General features: G+C 40.5%; 1 protein-coding gene across 1 annotated transcript; it reads right to left on the bottom strand.

Moving 5' to 3' along the window:
* Positions 1–1,229: 1,229 nt before the first annotated feature.
* Positions 1,230–4,804, bottom strand: LOC113012717 (low affinity immunoglobulin gamma Fc region receptor II-b-like). Its single transcript, XM_026153019.1, has 4 exons — positions 4,522–4,804; positions 2,763–3,026; positions 1,508–1,756; positions 1,230–1,369 (listed from the first exon to the last, which is right to left on the bottom strand). The coding sequence occupies exons 1-4, from the start codon at positions 4,550–4,552 to the stop codon at positions 1,269–1,271; spliced, it is 645 nt and encodes a 214-aa protein (XP_026008804.1). The 5' UTR covers positions 4,553–4,804; the 3' UTR covers positions 1,230–1,268.
* Between the last annotated feature and the right edge of the window lie 18,951 nt (positions 4,805–23,755).

Genomic DNA, 23,755 nt, shown 5'->3' with positions numbered 1-23,755 from the left:
GTGACCACTGTTTGGGGGGGATGGTTATATTGTGTATCTGGAATGAATTTTAGGTCTCTACGTCCATCCCATGGGGAATGGGAGCAAAAACAAAAGTGTTGCGTATATTTTGTGTTGAGTCTATATAGAAGCCTTTGTAGTGACGGAAGCACAGCCCAGCCACAAGAAACCCATAACAAAAGGATCAATATTCCACATAGGCTGTGGTCGGCATTCTGCTGCTACAGTGATAGGCTGAAAAATGGCTGCCAAGTGCACACTGGGGCCGAAACAATGAATATAACGAAGATTACACACAGACTAAGACTTTGGAAAGCCTCCGTACAAAAGTGGGAATCGAAGCATTCGATGAAAGACAATGTCCTGGAGAAACAACTGTCACTGAGCTCCACCCACAACTTTCCCCTGATTGCAACTGTCCATAAAAACATAAATGTATAAACTACTGAGGGCTGAGATCTATCATCAGTTTTAGACATTTATACATGTTGTGATGAATATGAATAACGTTTATTGATTTGATTCAGTTTGTAATTGCTTCTTTGCATCAGGCTTTATGACATCAAATAAAGATACAGCATATTAACCTTTGTGTAAATCTGGTGTTATCAGAAACATTTTTGGTAAATGGAAGAAAACCATTCATGTTATTTTAAGCGGAAGCTATTGGATGGATGGATGGGTGGATGGATGGATGGATGGATGGAGATTTTGATTAAACATGAAGGCTCCCTGTCTGGTTCTTGGTCCCCAACAGAGACACCACCGTTAAAAAAGAAACCTTGGACTCCCCTGTGATTCGACCACAAATAATACATGTATTTGTTTCAGCTTTGTTACGTTTAAAGACCATGTGTTTTTTAAGATGCATGATGACACTCAAAATCGACTGACTCAACATTTCCACTTTGGTAGGCAACCAACAGTTTTCTGATCACAAGAAATCAGGCTACAACAACAGTTACACATGACATAAAGGTTAAGAACTATCATATAACAAAGCACAAAGGCAACTTTAAATCTCCCCAAAAAAACATCTGAAGCTGTATTACAAAGCGCACTCATATTTTTTGCATGAGTCATTTTAGCATTAGTGAACAGTGAGTATTTTTTGGCAGCAGAATGGTCAATGAAGTATTTTGACAAAATACTCTAAGAGCTCAGAGGAACAAATGAACATGTTAGCCATTACAATTTCTTTAATTTCATTTCAAAATAAATTCTTCAAATGTTTGAGAAACAAACTGATCTTTGTGGCTGCTGTAGATTCACAGCAGCAGCACCATCACCACGGCCAGAGAGACAGAAACCCTCAACACAGGAAGTGAGTCATGCAGAAGAGGGGAGTGAAAAGGTTCAGGCTGCCCACCTTCAACACAGGAAATAAAGAAAGATATAGTTTGGTCTCGATACAAATACAGCAATAGCTATGTGGTTGGCTTTTAGCTGAGCTTAGTAGAGAGAGCACATCTGAAATATTTGCTTAAAAGTCCTAACATCATCTCACCTCTGACAGACAGCCAGCTGTATGGTGATTCTCCAGTACCAGAGACATTACACTTGTAGGAACCTTCATCAGACTTTGAAATCTTTGGGATAGTCATGACTCCTGTAGAGCTGTGCCCAATGAGGAGGTTATCTTTATAAAATTCAGCTGTGAGGTTGGAAAAAGAAGACTCCCTATATGTGCAATGCAGAGTGACGGCATCGCCCTCCTGCAGATGATGTACCGGACTCTCCAGAATCACTTTGCCTCCTATATGAAAAAATAAATATGTAGAGCTTTAAAGCTGCACTTTTGAAAAAAGAAATTCATGCAGCAGAGGTGGAGCCCAAACTTTCATAGAGCTTCTTGCTTAAGCCAAGACATATTCCAATCATATGGGCTAAAAGAAAAATGCCTTTCTTCAACCTCAACACCTTTCATGTTTGAAGGAATTCATTTCAACCACTTCAAGATGATAATGCCTTTAAAAGCTTTTAATTTCAATATACTTAGTAACTGATTTCCCCTGGAAAATAATTATTTGACCTATACTATTTTAAATGCTGCCTGTACTTTTAGCTTAATAACTGAGCTAACTAACATTTTTATTCATACCATACCATAACGTAATAATTAAAATAGATTGCATTTATATAGCGCTTTTCTCACTCAAAGTGCTTTACAATGCCACTATTCATTCACTCTCACATTCACACACTGGTGGAGGCAAGGTACAGTTGTAGCCACAGCTGCCCCGATGGCGCGCCATCGGCCCCTCTGGCCAACACCAGCAGGCGATAGGGTAAAGTGTCTTGCCCAAGGACACAACGACCAGGACAGAGCTGGGGATCAAACCGGCAGCCTTACGGTTACAAGATGAGCAATATCATATTGCTCAATATCAATACATATCATATTGTACTATTGTACTATTAGCTAATTATTTCAACTGTCACACTTTTAGCAAGTATTTAATTTTTTTTTTTTTTCAAGTATTCACTTTTCAAACACTATCTATCTATTGCCATCAATGAGGGATTTTTTTGGAAGAGTATTTTCACTTACATAGTAAAGTAAATACATACTTTATACCTTAAACCTTAAAGTTTCACTTTGATGGCACGTTTTGTAACTAGCCCATTAGTGTAACTAGCTAATAGATGAAACAATATAAACATCACAGACTATATATGGCTATTATTGAATGTGTTGAATGAATCTTGCTTTTTTCCCTGTTGAATTTAATGGTAATCCTCGGTAGTTTGTATAAACTCACCAGTCACAGTGATGTTGACAGCTTCACTGCAGGCTCCAGCTCCAGATTCACACCAGTACAATCCACTGTCTGAGGGGTAAGCATCTTGAATGAAGCAGTGTGACTCATTTTTTGAACCCCAGTGTTTGGAACACTCATTAGTTGTTTTTAAATATGTGTTTCTCTTTATTGTCCAATCAGAAGAGTTTTTATGCTCTCCACAGCTCAGTGTAACAGACTCGTACCCGAAGAACTGAGATCTGTTGGGAAATATTCTCAGAGTGGCTGAAAGAAACAGAGAGGTGAGACAAGTTAGTTGTGTTTACAGAGCTGTATTTAAGGGCAGAACAATGAGGTGGGCACAGTTTAGTCTGGCCACCCTATGCATCCAAGGAAACACTGACAGGGGGCTCCTCACAATTGAATTCAAATGGATATATGGATTTATATAGTATAACTCCTGACTATAGTATAACATTTTTGATGTGCTGTTGTTCCATAAACAATGGAACAACAGCACATCAACAACCCAGAAAATCTTATCAGTTTTATTGCTGATATTTTTTTTCTTTTTCAGTTGTGTGTTGCATTAAAAAAAGCTAATTAATGGTGATGGTGTAGATATACAGTCATACCTGCATATCACAGAGATTACCAATCACCAAAAATAACTATTCAGTCTACACTGATTTACCATGCACCCTATTTTTTTAAGATATTGATTTCTCTGCCATCCCAGTTTAAGAAATGTGCTCAACTTTTTTAAAAAATGTTTGGCTCTTGAAATTGATCTGGGCTGTCATATATGTGGTGTGTGAGCAGAAGTTTAATAAGATGTCATGCCAAATTGCAGATTTTTATAAAAAGGTGTGTAAACATAAAAATGAGTTTTACTTCTTTAAATCAAGATACATCCTGCACACAAACTGGGCACAAAACTCGGAAGCTTGAGGAAAACCCAGAACTTGTAACAGATCAGGGACAACAAAGGATAAAGAGACTAAAACAATAAACACTCAGGCAGGTGACTAAGGAAGCAAGTTAAAATAAAGACAATGCACATAGGGCAAGGGACTATTCACATAATATAGAAAAGTAGCACTAAGACAGAGACATAGACAAAATAAAAACAAACGTGGAAACATTACTGAGTGGGGAAAAAGAAATAAATACAATTCAAAACCCAGGAGTCATAACAAGGGCTGCCTTTTTTATTTGAGAAAATCAAAAATGAACATGAACATGAAAACTTTTTAAAATGTTGTTACTTTTTTCTCTGACAGCTGTATTTTGGAACACAAATGAAGCACTACCTCAATCAAATTAAATTTTACTGACCTTATACTAAATGTATTCTTGCCACCAAACATGATACTAAAACCCAGAGCACTGACATTTCCTTCCTCTTTACACCTTTGCAGCTTCTGCATGCTACCCACAAAATAGTTGCATTACCTCCCACAAGGTTTCATTTTAAACACTGGAACATCTGGTTTTTCATCTGTGCAGATAAGTTTGTAGCTGTATTGATGCCATATAAAATTTATAAGATGAGTTTACACATTTTAAACTAATAAATACAAGTTACATGTACTGTATTTATTTCAACTAAATCAATCTACAATAAATCAACATGAAATACAGTACCTTGCATAGAGTACCTTTTTGTAATGTATCTATTATAAAAACCTGTAATAAAATACTCTATTATAAAGCAAAAGCAGATGCCCACACAGAAACAAATCACAGACTTCACACACACATTTACAGTTTTACATACCAATAATAGTGCAGAGAGCTGTTATCTCCATGCTGCTTGGCAGGTGTTTGACCCACAGACAGTTTCAGGGGTGTTTGTTCACAACTCAGTGCTGACTGTGAAAAAGTCACTTGACCAAGATGTACGTCATCAATTCATTTTTTAAAACCGCAAGTGTCAAACACTTACGTTCTCCATAATAAAGATATAAAGTATATCTGTAGCGTTTTCAACGAGGATGTTGGTGACACCGAGTTAAACCACAAATGAAGACCCTGGAGTTTAGTTGCAGCTTGTTTAATTGTCTCCATGATACGGTGGCCCTGAGAGGCCAAACGGACTGCAACTTCAGAAAACACTTGCAAAAAGAAAAATGCTGCAAAAAGGAAAACGCTGCAAAAAGAAAGACGCTGCACTGCAACTTCAAGAAAAACGCTGCACTGCAAAAAGAAAAATGCTACAAAAAGAAAGACGCTGCACTGCAACTTCAAGAAAAACGCTGCACTGCAAAAAGAAAAACGCTGCAAAAAGAAAAGCGCTGCAAAAGCACACAAAGCACAACGGAAATAGGAAAAAAGACAACGGAAATGTTCCTGGGGAGACAATAACCCGACGGACCAGCTGCACGAACCAAAACATGCTAAACAGTGCGCTAGGACTGGGACACGCTTCAAAGAAGTGGAGGGGAGGTAAATGTGTTGTAATCTCATGATTCTAATAATACTACAGATATCTGGAATATACATTCAAAGGTAATTCTAACAAAGATAATGTTTAATGTAGCCTTAGAAATGAAGTTTTCCGTTGTCTTTTTTCCTATTTCCGTTGTGCTTTGTGTGCTTTTGCAGCGCTTTTCTTTTTGCAGCGTTTTTCTTTTTGCAGCGTTTTTCTTTTTGTTGCGTTTTTCTTTTTTGCAGTGCAACGTTTTTCTTGAAGTTGCAGTGCAGCGTCTTTCTTTTTGCAGCGTTTTCCTTTTTGCAGCATTTTTCTTTTTGCAAGTGTTTTCTGAAGTTGCAGTCCGTTTGGCCTCTCAGGGCCACCGTACCATGAACATGTGGTGAAAACTGAAATGACAGAAAATAAACTCCATCTCAACAGGCAGAAGCATATTTACATCAATAAAGTGCATTACTCTCACTAAAACATTCATGTTAGCAAAATATACATTAATATCCAAAGCTATCTGTATGAACTGTCATATAAAGTAACTTATGGCGTTCCAGCCTGATAATTCGGAGTAGATGGCATTTGATTACATCTCCATACTGCCTTTAGCATGAGAAGCCTGTTTCTCAGCAAAAGCGAGTGCTTGACCAAAACCGGAAGTGCTTGACCGGAACCGGAAGTGCCCCGCCAGAACAGCAAATACATTTTAGCGATATTTTCCTTTTAACTAAAACATATGTAAAGCATGAATTATTCATTTTAACAACACATATTAATTTTTTAATGGCAAATCTTTTTAGAATTATTTACTTCAAACTTATGAACCTATTTATTCAGAGAAATGCCTTAAGGGCAACACAATATCAAAGTGAAGTTATAGAATATTTAATCCATCTTAAAATTTGAATCAAAAATATATAACTGATTTTTTTTTCTTTTTTGAGAGTTTTGGGGAGTTTTTTAATATAAAGTTACATGAGATAGAGTTTTTTGTTATTTCTATTTCTGATTTTTATCAATTACTGTCTTCCTCTATTCAGATTTGTGGAGTTTGTGTTTGAGCTGTTTTGCAATCCCGGATTGCGTAAGGGCAACAAGTAATGTCAAAAAGCTCTACCTAAAATTTTGATACCCACTCATGTAAATGTGGTTTGCATATACTCAGACAACAACACAGTTTTTCTACTGTTGCTCCTATGCACCACCACAGTGGATTTTAATACATTTAAAAAACAGCATTACCATGGTGAAGAGGTTTGTGTGCCCAAGTGATCCCAGGTGCTATGCTGACCAGATAGTTTGCTTCACCCACTGGTGGGGTCTTTCAAGGTAAATTGGTCCTCAGTGAAGGGTCAGACAAAGAGCAATTCAATTGACCTCTATAAGAGAGGAAAAAACAAGGGACCTGTGTAGCACTGCCTGGTATAGGTTTACTAAGGGCTTATCCTGGAGCCAGGCCTTGTAAGTGAGCTTCATAGAGAGTGCCCTGTGAGAAAATGTACATCAGTCCACTCTTCTGTAGGTCCACTACCAACTGGAGGAGCTGGTGGTCCAATCCCTGGATTTCAAGGCTTGCTAATGGGACATGGAAAATGACCTTGCTCTTAGGGAGAGACACTGATATGGTTGGCCTCACCTTTTGCACAGATCAGTCTTCTGGAGAGGGGATCGAGTTTGTACCAGTTTGGAGTTGCCCTCAGTAAGAGGAGGCAGGCTGGGTTGGGTATTCTTTTGTCCCCTCAGTTTGCTGTGTGTACATTAAGATTTTCTCAGTGGACTAGCGGGTGGTTCCCTGTGCCTTTCAATCAGGGAATGGGTCCTGTCTTTCATTTGTGCTTAGAACAAGTTCATAGTACCCAGCCTTCTTGGGACCTGGGTGGGGTTCACAAGGGTGCTTCATCTGGTGACTCAGTTGTCTTACTGAAAGACATCAATGGCCATGTGGGACATGAGGAGCATGATGACGATTAACAGTCTACCTGATGTGAAATGTAATCCCGGTTGAAGGCTCTGCCTCCCATACTGTTATACTAAGAACCACAAGTGAGCAAGCAATCTGAGAGGTAAGTGCTCTATTGGGGTGACATGGTTCTATGAGGTCTTTAAGATAATAAATAATTTCCCCTGGGGTTAAAAAATATTCTAATTCTGATGATAAGATAAAATATTAAAGACCTTGAATGTGACGAGAGAGATTTTAAGTTTGTTTCAGGATATATCAGGGAGCCAACACAGAAAACTCAATATAGGATAGACAAGAAGTCTGGTATTATCTGCATAGCAGTGAAAATGTATGCCATTCCACCTAATAATACTGCCTAAGGTAAGCATGTATAATGCAAAATGAATTGGTCCCAGCATGGAACCCTGTGGAACTCCATATTTAACCTTAGTGTGTGACTCCATTTACATGAAACAAATTGAAGTCTATCAGATAGATATGGGGGGCTGTTGCTCAGAACATGGAGCAGGTCACCTACTAATCAGAAGGTTGGTGGTTTGATACCTGTCTGCATGCCAAATATCCTTGGTCATGATAATAACTGCAAGTTCCTCTCCGATGCATCTATCGGAATATGAATGTGTGTGAATGTTAGACAGAAAAAGCATAGAAAAAGTGATGTGTGAATCGGTGAATAAAGCAAAAGAGCTTTAAGTGCTGACAGTAGAAAAGCACTTTAACACCTACAGCATGCTCTAATCACTGTAATAAAATATGGTGAACAGTAATGAACACTGCACTGAGGTCTAACAGGACAAGCACATCTCACTGTCACGGTTTGCCGGGGGCAAGCCGTGTGGAGTTGTAGAAAAGGACCCAAAAGGCGGCAGCTCTGGTGCAGGTGAATATTTATTTACAACGGTGGGTACAAAACAGCACTGGTGGAAAAACAAGAAACCGGAAACCTAAACTGGGTAAGCTAATAACACAAATCAGAAACGAGGATGCAGGGAGGTCCGGGGAAATACATACGGAGAGACGCAGGGAGACCGAGGGGAAACAACACAGACGAACCAGCAACTACTAAGACAGAAAACACAACTTAAATACACTCAGAGAACACAAGGAGATTACACACAGGTGGGAAACACAGCTGGGAGTGATTAACATGACGAGACTAGGGAGGCAAACTGAAAACACTCACATAAGACGCAGACCTTCACAATAAAACAGGAACTTACACATGAAAGGACACAAACTAAGAAACGCGGACTAGATACAGGAACACACGGGCAGAACAGAGTAAACACTAACCAGAGGAACAACAGAACCAAAATCGTGAAGAGAAAACACAAAACGCTGGGTCAAAAGGACCCAGGATCATGACATTCACACAGAGATGAGTCCACTGCCAGAGAACATAAGAAGATTATCTGTGACCTTCACTAATGCTACACCCTAGGCCTAGCAGCCTGTCCTGTCTGAAACTCTTTCTATCCCTCTTAGCTAACCCTTCACACTTTGGGGTTAATCAACTCTTTTATGAGCATACATTTCAAATAACATTAAATAATAAATAGATTCGACCTTCCTTTGGTGCTCTTACAGGCTTCTGATGATTTAACAAAGATTCACTTAGTATATCAAAAGACACCTGAAGTCTACCCTTTTTCCATTTTTGCTCAGGTTTTCTACCCACCTGTCTTAGTTATCAGGTAGCATTGTTCAACCAAGACTGGGTTTCAGGTTTTAGACTCCTGGTTGTGAAAGGAGAAATGTAATCCAGGATTCCCAAGCAAGTCGAATTGAACGGAGAAAGCAAGTCGTCAGGGGTCAAGCTGATGCACCTATTTAAAAGTAAGGCATAATTACAATTTTGATAAAACAATCAAAACGATCAGCTGTATCTGAGGCAATGCTGTGAGGACACATCAAGTCTGACAGAGTGACTTGAAAGGGGTATCTCAAATATTACAGGCAAGGAACTAGAGACCACAAGATCCAAAGTATTTCCAAGTTCATGTGTTTTTAACTGACTGAACAAGATTAAAAGAGTTGATAAAATTTAAAAAGGTATTAGTCAACGGTGTATTTAAGTGTATTTGAATTTGGATTTTAAAATTACAATCATATGAAATTATAAAAAGTATATGACATTGCTGACATCCTGGGGCCGGTTGGGACTGCTTTTCAACAGCGGCTTGGATATTTAGGAGTGATTAGAAGTCATAAACCAGAAGAATAGAGACCTTTTTGAAGAAAAAAAGATGTAAACAAAGTGACCACAAACAGAACAGGTAACAGATGACGGCAAATAACACACACAGGTGCCATCTTCACTCCAATTTCAGTAAAGCACCTTGAAATTGGATTTACAGTGTTACCAGGTTTTTCATGGTTTTCTTTGAACACTGGCTGCTTTTTCACTTACTTTCAGTCCGGTTCTTGTATGTGGTCATTTTTACAGGAATGTTTGTCTCTTAAGCAACTTAATGCTGACCTATGAATCATTCAAGCATGAAAAGGGGATCTTACTATCTAAAGCAGATGGAAAGTATCTGAAAGTAATATTGTCTGGCACATCAATACGAGCCACTGCCAGAAGGTTTTAACAGTCCCATAAGTGTGGAGGAAATTCCAGGAGACATATCCTCTAGGACTCTAGGAGAACTGAACATTGCTATGTGGTCATTTACCCATCAGCACGACCAGTATCTGCTCCTTAGTGCAAGCTTGAACAGCATGATTAGAATTTGGAAAAATATCATAATGCCAGATTTAGCAGATCCACCAGTTTTACTTTAGGCCACACTAGGTTCATCATTTTCTTTTCCATTAACCAATCCTTTAGTTCCCAACACATTTCCCAGTCCACATGAGTGTGGATATCCAGCATGAATTTTCCACCTACCGAAATCTGATATTTTTTCACAGTGTTTCTTTAACCTTTGAGTTGTGTACAATCACAGTTGGTTTTAGACCAGTAAAATCAGACTGAGGCAATAAAGGTAAGAAACAGTCAACACCATACATAAATAGAGTGCAAAGAATTGAACATTTGCATAATTTATACAAGATATTCGATACTCTCTAACTTTCTCTCCTACCAGAGCTGTTCCTCTGATGTACTCCTTTCTGGTGAGTCCTGATTGTCACACCTAAAAGAGTTTTTGCAGTAAGGTTTTGACAAAAACAAAAGAAAAACAAAAAAAAAAAATGCCAAAAATAACATTTTGATGACTCAGTCTTTTAACTGACTATTGATTTATTGTCAATTGTGAAAAAGGTTTCGTTTTCTTTTTTCTTTTTCTTTTTTGCACAGGTGTTATGAAAAATAAAGTAAACAGGTTTAGATCGAAATGCCCACTAGGGGGCAGAACCGTATTGTATTTGAAAAAGTCCGCAGTCTGGAAGCGCTGACTATAGGTGGAGTTTTCAGAGATTGTAATTCGACCGTTAAAAGTGAAACCAGTTTGTATATTTGCTCTCATTAAAGTCTCCTGCCGTCTCATCCTTTCATCTTCTACTAGAAAAAATACTTCAGAACAGATTTTAATGTGACACGTTTTCTTCTTCAGGTAAACAACGCAATGGGAAAAAAAGCTTTCTCATAAGGAGACTTTTATGATTATGTCATGTTGACAAGATAGTTCCAAGACACGTGGATTGTTTCTTCTTATGTGGAGAAGCCTGAGCCAAACACGTGGGGGAGTTGTTTTTTTTTAGGAAAGTACATAGCATTAATTTTGTGTTTTAAAGCTTTTGATGGTAAAATGGAAGAAGAGTTTTAAATGCAGTTTCTGAAAACTGGTGGGAAAATAAGAGGCAAATATCAAACAGGAGGTGAGTTCATCATGAGTAAATTAGTGGGAAGTTCATATCTGCCCAGGTTCTATAAACAGACCCACGCGTGACAAGTATATTAATGAATATTCACTCTGATTTGGAGACGTGAAAAGAAAAGGGTTGCAAGAGACTGACTTAGTCAAGTAAATCTTGAGTACTCTCATGAGATCAGGTACATTTTTCAATTAGTCAGCTCCCTCCAAAGCAGCAGAACAGGTTGAACAGATCACGCTGTTGTCTACACTGCCAGCACATGCTGAAAAACAAAGACTGAGCACTCTGTCATCGTCTTCTTCTACTGAAAGATTGGAATGTTTTTTCTTTTTTTCTTTTTTTTTTAAGATTTCTATATCCATCCATCCATCCATCTTCATCCGCTTATCCGAGGTCGGGTCGCGGGGGTAGCAGCCTAAGCAAAGAGGTCCAGACCTCCCTCTCCCCAGCCACCTCCTCCAGCTTGTCCGGGGGAATACCAAGGCGTTCCCAGGCCAGCCGAGAGATATAATCTCTCCAGCGTGTCCTGGGTCTGCCCCGGGGCCTCCTCCCGGTGGGACATGCCTGGAACACCTCGCCCAGGAGGCGCCCAGGGGGCATCCTTGCCAGATGCCCGAACCACCTCAGCTGGCTCCTTTCGATGTGGAGCAGCAGCTGCTCTACTCTAAGCCCCTCCCGGATGGCCGAACTTCTCACCCTATCTCTAAGGGAGAGGCCAGCCACCCTTCGGAGGAAGCTCATTTCCGCCGCTTGTATCCGCGATCTCGTTCTTTCGGTCACTACCCACAGCTCGTGGCCATAGGTGAGGGTAGGGACGTAGATCGACCGGTAAATTGAGAGCTTCGCTTTTACACTCAGCTCCCTCTTCACCACGACTGACCGGTGCAGCGTCCGCATTACTGCAGCCGCAGCCCCAATCCGTCTGTCGATCTCCAGCTCCCTTCTCCCATCACTCGCGAACAAGACCCCGAGATACTTGAACTCCTCCACTTGGGGCAGGAACTCATCCCCGACCCGGAGTGGGCACTCCACCCTTTTCCGGCTGAGAACCATGGCCTCAGATTTGGAGGTGCTGATCCTCATTCCCGCTGCGTTACACTCGGCTGCGAACCGCTCCAGTGCGAGCTGGAGGCCCTCACCCGATGAAGCCAACAGAACCACATCATCCGCAAAAATCAGAGATGAGATTCTGAGGCCACCAATGAGATTAATATGAGATTAAATGGACTCACTGTATCATTTTTGACCAGGATATGCACTTCAATGCACATATTAAACAAATATGTAGAATTTATTTCTTGCCTTTGGACAATATCTCTAAAACTAGAATCATCCTGTCTCAAAGTGATGCTGAAACTAATCTGTTGTAATTTGCTATATAAATAAAATGGAATTCAATTCAATTCATTGCCCCCCTTGATAACCCCAGGCTCCATTATGATATATATGTAGATGTTGTTGCCACTCCATTGATGAAATAGCAACAGATGAATAATGACCTGTGCACATGTGAAAGAAAAGAACATTAAAGCTTACATAAATGGAATATCTTACACAAACATCCCAAGCTGCTCCACCTGTTTGCACTTAGAAACCTGTTTTCTGCCCCCCTCTTCACTATTTTTCCAATCTTACAAGTGTCAAAAGTAAAGTTGATACAGAATGACCTTTCTCCTGATCAGGTGCCAAGAAACACCACATCACTGAAACTGTCTATCACTGCTTTTGTTGGGTGTCACTTGACCATTCCTTCATCAGAGTGTCTATGAATTCAGATCCAAACAGCTTTTTGTAAGTAATCCATTGGCTGCGATCAGACAAACCACCTGCCGGGAAAAAATCAGAGATGAGACGTACAGTAACATCAGACAGAACATGAAGATTTGGTGTTCAGTTAGATTTAAAAAAATCATCAAGATGTCCATAAAGCATTATACCCTGTATCCTTATGATCCTGACCATACATCCGTGTAACAGTGCCAGACTTACCTGCTAACAATAATAACCAGAATTTATTTCATTTTTTAAAAATGTGGAAAAAAACAAAACACAAATAAACAAATAAAGTAAAAACTGTGAAAACCTCACTACTATACAGTTGTTATTTAAAAATAACACTGAAACATGTTGATCTACGAGGTGTTGCTTTGTTTTGTTTTTTTCATTTTCTCACCTTTACCAACCATCTGTTCAGTCAGGACCTTTTACATCTTTGGGATTGAGTGGCATCTCTGTTGTCCTGTGTTTAGCTGAGAAAAGTTCAAGATTTTATAACACAATAGTCATGGGGCCAAAAACGTTGTTGCTAAAATTGGAATACCTTTATCAAAATTATTTGAGGCACTGAATTTGCTTACTATTTTTTGGCATTAGCTATAACTCACCAACAATCAGACGGACAATTGAAAACCTTGTTTGACTTTTTAACTTTGGGATGAAACATCTGCATCTTTCTTCATTTCTTCTAGTGTCACATTAGTGATTCTTAGTGAGATGTTTCCTTCTTTCAGGCCGTCTGTGAACAACGCTGTCCTCCCGATGTACGATGGGATCTTCATGTCTGTCACCTCACAATTGTGCCGATAAAAGATGAGCATATTCATTTAGGCTCAGACGATTTTTGGGGTCTGGGTGGAGGTCGGGCCTCAACCACTCCACCATCAGTCTGCCACATTTAACTTTGGCTCCATGTGACACGGCAGGATGGCACCATCATCTGAAGTAGCCTTGACTGGGTGAGGTGCATAAAATAAATGAAACTGTCCTGAGGAGAAGAAAAACTAATTGATTAAACAAGTTACATTTGGCATTTTTTAAGAGCAATAGAGAAACACATGCTTTCAAAGTTATTATTTAACTTACTGTGTAGTGTGTGGTTGCAAAGTCTCTGTGTGGTAGCCTTATGTTAGACCGACAGTCTGTAAAATGATGGAGAAAAATTCTTTTGAAACACCCACAACTTCTCCTTAGTTGTGAGTTTGGCGTTCTAAAGCCCATCCTGCAGGTCCTGCAGGTTCAAACCGGACTTTGTGGTGAATCCACAAACCACAAGCAGTCATCTCTGGCTCTCTTGCACAGTGTGTCTGTCTCATGACTTCCTCCCCTAACCCCAACTGCACAAAGCACAGAGAAAACATTAAAAACTCCACACAGAAACACAGCAGGCTGGATTTAATCCTAGGGGCAACAGTGCAAGCTAATGGATCACCATACCACCCATAGAGGAAGTGTGACTCTAAAATGACATCCACATTATAAAATCCAAAATGCACCAAAGCTAAAACTTTGAGTTGTGACCACAATCAGTTTGTGTTTGTGACCTTTGTGAACTGTCACTGCAACAAAATGAACAGACAGAAAAACACCACACAACACACTAAATGCTTTTTGATGTGCGTGTGCAGATAAGCTCAGAAAAACACTAACTTGGACAACACACCACTTAACACTTTTGAAATGAACTGTCTGCTTTGGTGATGATGATGATTGATGCTGTTTCAGTACTTCAACCTGTTGTCACTATTTTGGTCAAACCACTTACAGGGATTAAAGTCCACTTGGGTCCAAAAAAATGATAGAAATCCTCTCAGCTTATTGCGCCAGCATGCATCTGCACTTATATAACTATCATTAGCTTAAAGCTTGAAGTGTTTAAGGTATGTGCTACCTAAAAATTAAGACAAGATGACAGTTTATTAAACTTTTAATGAAATTTGCAGATTGTTCAGTGAAGTTTAATAAACTCACCCGTCTGCTCTGTGCTATCTAAAATATAACAGGACAACAAAGGCAGTGACGAGCAGTCAAGCTTGCAGCCTCCTGTTCATGCTTGCACAGCAGAATCCTTGTGGTCATCTCACACATTTGAAATTTAACAGACAGTTAGTAATAAAGAATAATTGGGTAGTCAGCACTTTTACCTGCTTTTAAGTAGACGTTTTCTAAAAGTGATTCAAGCACAGTAGCTTTGCTTTGTCAAAAGGAAAATACACAGAGCAGCATGAGAGTGACTTCTTGTTAAACATCATTTTAAATGGTTGGCTCCCATATTGTTTTTGTAGTTCCTTAGTTGTTTTTTTTTAATTGGAGATTTTAAAATGAATAGGAATTTCAGATTTTAAAACCTCGTCCTGGAGCCAGGCCTAGGGAGGCAGTTCAAAGAACTCACTGGGCCCAAAGATGTCAGTGGTCAGAGCGGAGTCCCTGGTCCAATCCCCAGCTGGCTATCAGGTCTGCTTTTATTTTGGTCTTTTAATGTTGTGTATTGTGTTCTACTCTCTTGCTATAAATGTGTTAGATAAATTATTTGGACTCTCTTCGTTTTTTTTTGTTTTGTTCTCATGCTCTCACCTGCAGCTTACATCTACATCAGATCAGGAGTTTGGAGAGTTTCAGAGTTGTCTCTGTTGTCATGGTTTTAGTTTGAATTTTTAGTTTGAATTTGGTTGTGAAATATCAGAAGACATTTAATTATTTACAAAACAATGTTTAGTTGTTCTTTGAGGAGCAATAAGTTACTACCAAAAGGACTCTGTTTTTTCTTCAGCTTTAAGAAAAACTCTTTTCTTTCTAACTCACCAGCAAGCAAAAAGCAGAAACAAAGACTGATTTTGAGTCTTTGATGTTGAGATAAAACTTCTGTATCTTCCATCTTGCCATCTGTAAACAACAGCTTCCTCCTGACGTGTGATTGGATCTTCACGTCAGTCACCTCCCTGTTGTGCTGAGATGATCATATTCATCTCGACTCAGATGACGGTGGGGTTCAGGCTGGAGGTCGGGCTAGAACACTCAGTTATATCAACTTTTGTTTCCATGTGACAAGGCAAGATGACATCATCAGCTGGAGTAGCCACGGTAGGCTGAAGAGATGGTAAATGGACTGATTGTTATATAGCACTTTTCTACTCGCCCGTTCTCAAAGCGCTGTGTACAACAAGCCTCATTCACCCCATTCACACCCACTCATATAAGCCTTTCTAACATCAAGTGCAATCTAACCAACATTCACACATTCACACTCTGATAAACTCATCGGAGGGCAACTTGGGGTTAGTATCTTGCCCAAGAATATTTGGCATGCACACTGGGGAACCCAAGAATCGAATCACCAATCTTCCAATCAGTAGTTGATCTGCACTGCCACCTGAGCCACAGACACCCGCAACCACATAAAACTGACCTGAGTACAGGGGGGAAAAAAATGAAAGTAATTTAAATTTGATATTAAAAAAACAAAGAAGAAAATCCTCACTGGTGTTGAACTTCTCAGTAAAATTAAACACTATCCGTGACTTCATATCAACTTTTATATATAACTTTTATAACTTCCCAAAAAGATCAGTCACAATCATGAATGATCTGAGACATACGTTGGAAAGCACCATGACTCACTCTCTCAGTCCCCAAAGATGGAACATTCAATTCAATTCAATTCAATTTTATTTATATAGCGCCAAATCACAACATGAGTCGCCTCAAGGCGCTTCATAGATACAGAGAAAAATCCAACAATCATATGACCCCCTATGAGCAAGCACTTTGGCAACAGTGGGAAGGAAAAACTCCCTTTTAACAGGAAGAAACCTCCGGCAGAACCAGGCTCAGGGAGGGGCGGGGCCATCTGCTGCGACCGGTTGGGGTGAGAGAAGGAAGACAGGGTAAAAGACATGCTGTGGAAGAGAGACAGAGGTTAATAACAGATATGATTCAATGCAGAGAGGTCTGTTAATACATAGTGAGCGAGAAAGGTGACTGGAAAGGAAAAACTCAATGCATCATGGGAATCCCCCGGCAGCCTACATCTATTGCAGCATAACTAAGGGAGGATTCAGGGTCACCTTGTCCAGCCCTAACTATATGCTTTAGCAAAAAGGAAAGTTTTAAACCTAATCTTAAAAGTAGAGATAGTGTCTGTCTCCCGAATCCAAACTGGAAGCTGGTTCCACAGAAGAGGGGCCTGAAAACTGAAGGCTCTGCCTCCCATTCTACTTTTAAATACTCTAGGAACAACAAGTAGGCCTGCAGAGCGGGAGCGAAGTGCTCTAATAGGGTGATATGGTACTACAAGGTCATTAAGATAAGATGGGGCCTGATTATTTAAGACCTTGTATGTGAGGAGCAGGATTTTGAATTCAATTCTGGATTTAACAGGAAGCCAATGAAGGGAAGCCAAAACAGGAGAAATATGCTCTCTCTTTCTAGTCCCTGTCAGGACTCTTGCTGCAGCATTTTGGATTAGCTGAAGGCTTTTCAGTGAGTTTTTTGGACATCCTGATAATAATGAATTACAGTAGTCCAGCCTGGAAGTAATAAATGCATGAACTAGTTTTTCAGGGTCACTCTAAGACAGGATATTTCAAATTTTAGAGATGTTGCGCAAATGGAAGAAAGCAGTCTTACATATTTGTTTAATATGTGCGTTGAAGGACATATCCTGGTCAAAAATGACTCCAAGGTTCCTCACAGCGTTACTGGAGGCCAAGGTAATGCCATCCAGAGTAAGAATCTGGTTGGATACCATATTTCTAGGCTTTTCAGGGCCGAGTACAATAACCTCAGTTTTATCTGAATTAAGAAGCAGAAAGTTAGTGGCCATCCAGGTCTTTATGTCTTTAAGACATTCCTGCAGTTTAACTAATTGGTGTGTGTTATCTGGCTTCAAATCAAATCAAATCACTTTTATTGTCACATCACATGTGCAGGTACATTCCCATACGGTAAAAAAATATATTTTAAAATACATTTTGAAATACATTTCAAAATATACAAAAATTGGCCAAAAAATATATGTGCTAAAATACATTTTAAAATATATTTATATATTTTGAAATGTATTTTAGCACATTTAGGAGAGGTGGGATTTCTGTGAAAGCCAAATTAAATGTGAATAGGTTTTGATAGTTATTGTATATAACAAGTGTAAACAGTTTTATTTGTATTTTTTCCCTTTCTGAGAAGGCAGAATAATAAGAAAAGGCAAAAGTATGTCACAATATAAGGCCTCCAACACAGATATGCTGTTGTTTTTGAAAAATGGAGATATGAAGCAAGATTGAGTAAAGTAATATTAAGAAATGAAGTTTCCGAGAGTGAATTGAATGAGCTCATCAACAATGTAAATGTTGCCTGCAAAGATATACAAACCATTTATGAACAAATACGGCAAATACAAACTCCTGATGCAGATGAAAGACGCAAAGTGGATGCATGTACGTCACTTTCCTCGTTCATTGTCAGAAAAGCTGAAAAACACTTACAAGGAGACCTTGCAGATGGTGATGAAGAGCCATGGCCAGATGTTGGATTATGCTTAGGATCTGAAAGTACTAAATCAAGGTCAAAATCACGAAGGTCTAAAAGTGGTTCAAGCCAGTCATACTCACAAACAATTAAAAGAATAGAAGCAGAGGCTGAGGCAGCTGCGTGTCAGGAAATATTAGCAGTAATGGAGGATCAAGAAAGGGAAGCAGCTGAACTAAAAAAGTTGGAACTTGAAAACTTGGAAAGGCAACAAACAATGGAGGAGCAGCGCAGAAAGATTGAACGCTTGGAAGAGGTTAAAAAATTTAATGCTGCAAGAGCTAAAGTAAAGGTTTATGCAGAAGCTGAAAGTATTTCAGAAAGTCGTAGTTTAGTGCGCAGTATCAAAACTGAGAGCGAAACCTCAGCAATCCCTGCTCCACCACAAGTTCCCTCTCAAGCTCCAAATACAACCCAAGCCCAACAAAACCCTGGTGTGCAACCTAAGGGCACCACAGGCCAAGCAGTAAACTCATCAAGTCCGCCATTTATCCCTAAAGCAACACAAGCTGACGCTTCAGCAACTCATCCACAGCCAAACTCGGATCTAGTCGGCATACTAGCAGACGCAATAAGTGCTAATCGTCTTCCAACTCCGGAACCTGCACTGTTCACTGGTGACCCTTTAAAGTTTAAGGACTGGCAGTTGTCATTTGAGACCTTGATTGAAAGAAAAAACATTCCAAAGAACGAAAGACTCTATTATCTCAGGAAGTACCTTGGTGGACCCGCAAAGAGAGTGGTTGAAGGATTTCTCCTAGTGGGCACAGATGAAGCGTATGATGCAGCTTGGGAAGTGCTGGAAAGGCGCTTTGGAGATCTGTTCACTATAGGAAAATGCTTCAGAGACAAACTTCACAGTTGGCCTAAAATAAGCTCCAAGGATGGAAGTGAGTTGAGAGAGTTTGCTGACTTCCTTAGAAGTTGTGAAGCTGCGATGCCACACATAAAGACATTAGAGGTTCTCAATGACTGTATGGAAATTCAGAAACTCTTGCTGAAACTTCCAGACTGGTTGACAACAAGATGGAATCGCGCAGCGATGAAAATAAGAAAAACCCTTAATGGAGAGTATCCATCATTTCACATGTTTACAGACTTTGTATCCACTGAAGCAGACCTAGCATGTGACCCCATAGCTTCAATGCAAGCACTCAAGGGTTTGGAAATCAGTAAACCCAAACACTCACGCAGCCAAGTCGTTCAAGCTAAAACATTAACCACAACTTCAAGTCACTTAAACAACTCAAGTCACATAAATCCCATGACCTGCCTTTACTGCAAAAGAAATGGTCACACACTGGATAAATGCTTCAAATTCATGGAAAAATCAGTCCAGGATCGTATCAAGTTTGTACAAGCAGAAAGGCTGTGTTTTGGATGTTTAAAGGGGGGACATCATTCTAAGAAGTGTGATAAAAGGAATACGTGTGAGAAATGCCAGAAGAAGCATCCCACGTGTCTGCATGATGACAAGTTTGTGGAGCGTAAAAGGATAATGCCTGCACCGAATGATAACTCTCAAGACAAGGACGAAGGAGATGAACCAGCAACCGCAATCTCTAATAGAGTAACTCAAGTAACTTCGAGCACACTGACTTCCTCCATTCTACCTGTCTGGGTTTCATCAAAAAATCACCCAGACAGAGAAGTTCTAGTGTATGCCCTCCTCGATTCTCAGAGCGATACATCCTTTGTCTTGGATGAAGTAGCCCAGGATCTCGACACAGATAAGAGTAAGGCTCATCTAAGACTATCGACCATGTCCGCCAAGTCAACAGTCATACCATGTGAGAAACTGGTAAATCTTCAAGTTAGAGGCTACAAGCAGGAAAAGAGAATTACATTGCCACCGGTCTATACAAGAGAATTCATCCCTGTGAACAGATCACACATCCCGACGTCTGAAACTGCTTTGAATTGGCCTCACCTCGAAAGGCTGGCAGATAGGTTACCTCCAATGCTTGAATGCGAAGTTGGTCTGCTTCTCGGCTATAACTGTCAGCAAGCCCTTCTTCCACGGGAAGTCATTGCAGGTGAGGAGAATCAGCCTTACGCACAGCTAACTGATCTCGGCTGGAGCATAGTTGGTTGTACGTCTCAAGTTCAAAATCACAATGATGATATTGGCATAAGCCACAGAATCATTGTTCGAGAAGTTACTCCTGCAGTACAACAAGCAGTTGAACTCAGGCAAGAAGTGCATTTTGTATGCAGAACTCAAGTGAAGGAAGTGGGTCCAGCTGATGTAATAAAGGTTTTGGGATCTGATTTCTCTGAGCATGCAACAGATGACAATCCAGTCTCTCAGGAAGACATTTTGTTCATGTCAAAGGTGACTAAAGGCATTAGGCAAAAGGAAAACGGTCACTATGAACTCCCATTGCCACTCAAAACCAACGACCCGAATCTTCCAAACAACAAACAATGTGCTGAGCATAGACTGTCGTCGTTGGAACGTCGGCTCAGAAGAGATGAGAAATACTATGAGGATTACGTCAAGTTCATGGACGACATCATAGCCCGTGGAGACGCAGAGAAGGTCCCAGAGCAAGAACTGGATAAGGAGGCAGCATGGTATATACCACACCATGGGGTCTACCACCCCCACAAACATGAGAAGATACATGTGGTTTTTGATTGTTCGGCCCGTTTCCAGGGGACATCTCTTAACGATCACCTTCTGACTGGACCAGATCTTACCAACGCACTGATTGGAGTGTTATGTCGATTCAGAAAGGGCCCCATCGCCATCATGTGTGACGTGGAGAGGATGTTCCACCAATTCCACGTCATCAAGGAGCATCAAGACTATTTGAGGTTTCTTTGGTGGGACAAAGGCGATTTTAACTCTGAGCCTTCAGTGTACAGGATGAGAGTGCATCTTTTTGGAGCAGCTTCATCTCCCGGATGCTGCAATTTCGGACTCAAACATATTGCTTCTCAAGGTAGAAACAGATTCAGCGAAAAGACTATTGAGTTCATCCAAAGAGGTTTTTACGTCGATGACGGACTCGCTAGTGTAACATCAACAGTCGAAGCCATACAGTTGGTAAACGAGTCAAGGGCACTTTGTAAAACAGGCAACCTACATCTGCATAAGTTTGTGTCAAACGACAAAGAAGTGCTTGCTGCTATTCCCCAAGAGGAACAAGCTAAAGCCAAAGACCAGGATATGGCTCTTGGAGAACTCCACATTGAACGTGCACTTGGAGTGCAATGGTGCATAGAGGCAGATGAATTCCAATTCAGAGTCCAAGTTAAAGACAACCCATTGACAAGGAGAGGGGTGCTCTCGATTGTTGCTTCAGTCTTTGACCCCCTTGGGTTCGTTGCCCCATTCATATTAATTGAAAAGCAAATACTCCAAACGTTGTGCAAGGACAAAGTTAATTGGGACGAGGATCTCCCAGATCACATTCTACCACAATGGAAGCATGGTTGAGAGACCTGCCCAAGTTGGCAGCTCTGAAGATCCCACGAAGCTACTCGCAAGATGCGGACATTGTGCAGTACGAATTGCACAGTTTCTCGGATGCGAGCCTCAGTGGTTATGGCGCATGTTCATATCTCAGAGCAAAAGGTAGTGAAGGACAGGTTAGTTGTGCACTCGTCATGGGCAAGGCAAGAGTAACGCCCATTAAGCAAACAACCATCCCAAGGCTCGAACTGTCATCGGCCGTGACTTCAGTTCGCATTGCAGATGTGATCAAACGAGAACTAGACATCCAAAATCTACAGGAATATTATTGGACAGATTCACAAGTCGTATTAGCATACATAAATAATGATGCTAAAAGATTTCACACATTTGTCGCCAATCGAATTCAACGAATAAGACAAAGCACAAGTCCTGGGAAATGGCAGCACGTCAGCTCAGAGGAAAATCCAGCTGATCAGGCCTCAAGAGGTTTAAATGCTACTCAGCTGAAAGATTCAAACTGGTTAAAAGGTCCCGATTTTCTTTGGAAACAAGAGCTTCCAGTCAAAGAGGAAATGGTGGGAGAGGTTGAAGAAATGGATCCTGAAGTCCGTAAAGGCTATACGCACACTGTACGTTCGAAGGAAGCAAACCCAGTGCTAGAGCGTCTAAAGAAGTTCTCCAGTTGGTCGAGAGCTATCAAGGCCATTGCCAGGCTCAGGCGATTCATCAAAGAGTACAAGGGTGTTCAACAAAGAACGAACAAAGTGACAGATCTTGAAGAAAGAAAAGACACAGAATTATTCATCATCAAGCTAGTGCAAAGAGACATCTTTACTGAGGAAATACAGAAGATCAGATCTCAAGGAGAAAATTCTCTGCACAAGCGCAGCAGACTAAAGCAGTTGAATGCCTTTTTGGACAAGTCGGATGTTCTCAGGGTAGGAGGAAGATTATCTCAATCAACTTTACACTATGATGTAAAACATCCTGCAATTCTCCCCAAGGAGTCCCATGTGTCAGCCCTCCTCGTCAAACACTACCATGAACGTGTACATCACCAGGGAAGAGGGATGACAATAAATGAATTGCGGGCAAATGGGATATGGATTTTAGGATGTGGGAGTGTTGTTTCTTCACACATTTACCATTGTGTTAAGTGCAGAAGATACAGAAAGGCTACAAATGTCCAACAGATGTCAGATTTGCCAGAAGTGAGAACAAAAACGGCACCTCCTTTCACGTATTGTGGCGTCGACTGTTTCGGGCCATTCATGGTAAAGGAAGGAAGAAAGGAAGTCAAAAGGTATGGACTACTGTTCACGTGTTTATGTTCACGAGCTGTGCACATTGAAACACTAGATGACTTATCGACAGATGCCTTCATGAACGCTCTTCGAGTTCTGATAGCCATAAGAGGTCCTGTCCGGCAATTAAGATGCGACCAAGGGACAAACTTTATGGGCGCCAAAAGAGAACTTTTGGAGCTAATGAAGGATATGGATCAAGAACCACAAAGAGCTATGGGTTGTGAATTTGTGGTGAACGTTCCGGCAGCTAGCCACATGGGGGGCGTCTGGGAACGTCAAATTCGGACAGTACGAAGTGTACTGACAGCGATGCTGGACAAGTTCTCAAACAGACTCGATACAACTAGTCTAAGAACACTGCTTTACGAGACAATGGCCATCATTAACAGCAGACCTTTAAGTGTTGAGTATCTCAATGATCCCTTGGGACCAGAGCCACTAACTCCCAATCACATATTAACGATGAAATCTTCGGTTATTCTTCCACCTCCAGGAGAGTTTTGCAGAGAGGATTTGTACTTGAACAAAAGATGGAAAAGAGTACAATTTCTGGCAAATGAGTTTTGGCAAAGGTGGAGGCGAGAGTATCTGTTAAATCTCCAGCGGCGACAGAAGTGGCAGAACGTCTCACGAAACCTGCGAGTAAATGACATTGTGATACTGCAGGATGATAATGCTCCAAAATGTAAATGGAAACTTGATCTGATAGTAGAGGCTATAGAGAGCTCAGATGGCAAGGTTCGAAAGGTGAAGCTCAAGACCAGTGAAACTACA

The sequence above is a fragment of the Astatotilapia calliptera genome, chromosome 3 (genome assembly GCF_900246225.1).
Source record: "Astatotilapia calliptera chromosome 3, fAstCal1.2, whole genome shotgun sequence".
Taxonomy (NCBI): Eukaryota; Metazoa; Chordata; class Actinopteri; order Cichliformes; family Cichlidae; genus Astatotilapia; species Astatotilapia calliptera.
Note: the sequence above shows the minus strand (reverse complement) of the source record. Positions and strands in the feature narration are given on the sequence as shown.

Excerpts from the sequence above, each read along its gene's own strand:
- LOC113012717 (XM_026153019.1), bottom strand. The coding sequence starts at position 4,552 with ATGGAGATAACAGCTCTCTGCACTATTATTG. Across the intron at positions 1,757-2,762 it reads TGTCAACATCACTGTGACTG|GAGGCAAAGTGATTCTGGAG; the intron begins GTGAGTTTATAC and ends TTTTTCATATAG. Across the intron at positions 1,370-1,507 it reads CAGCTGGCTGTCTGTCAGAG|GTGGGCAGCCTGAACCTTTT; the intron begins GTGAGATGATGT and ends CCTGTGTTGAAG.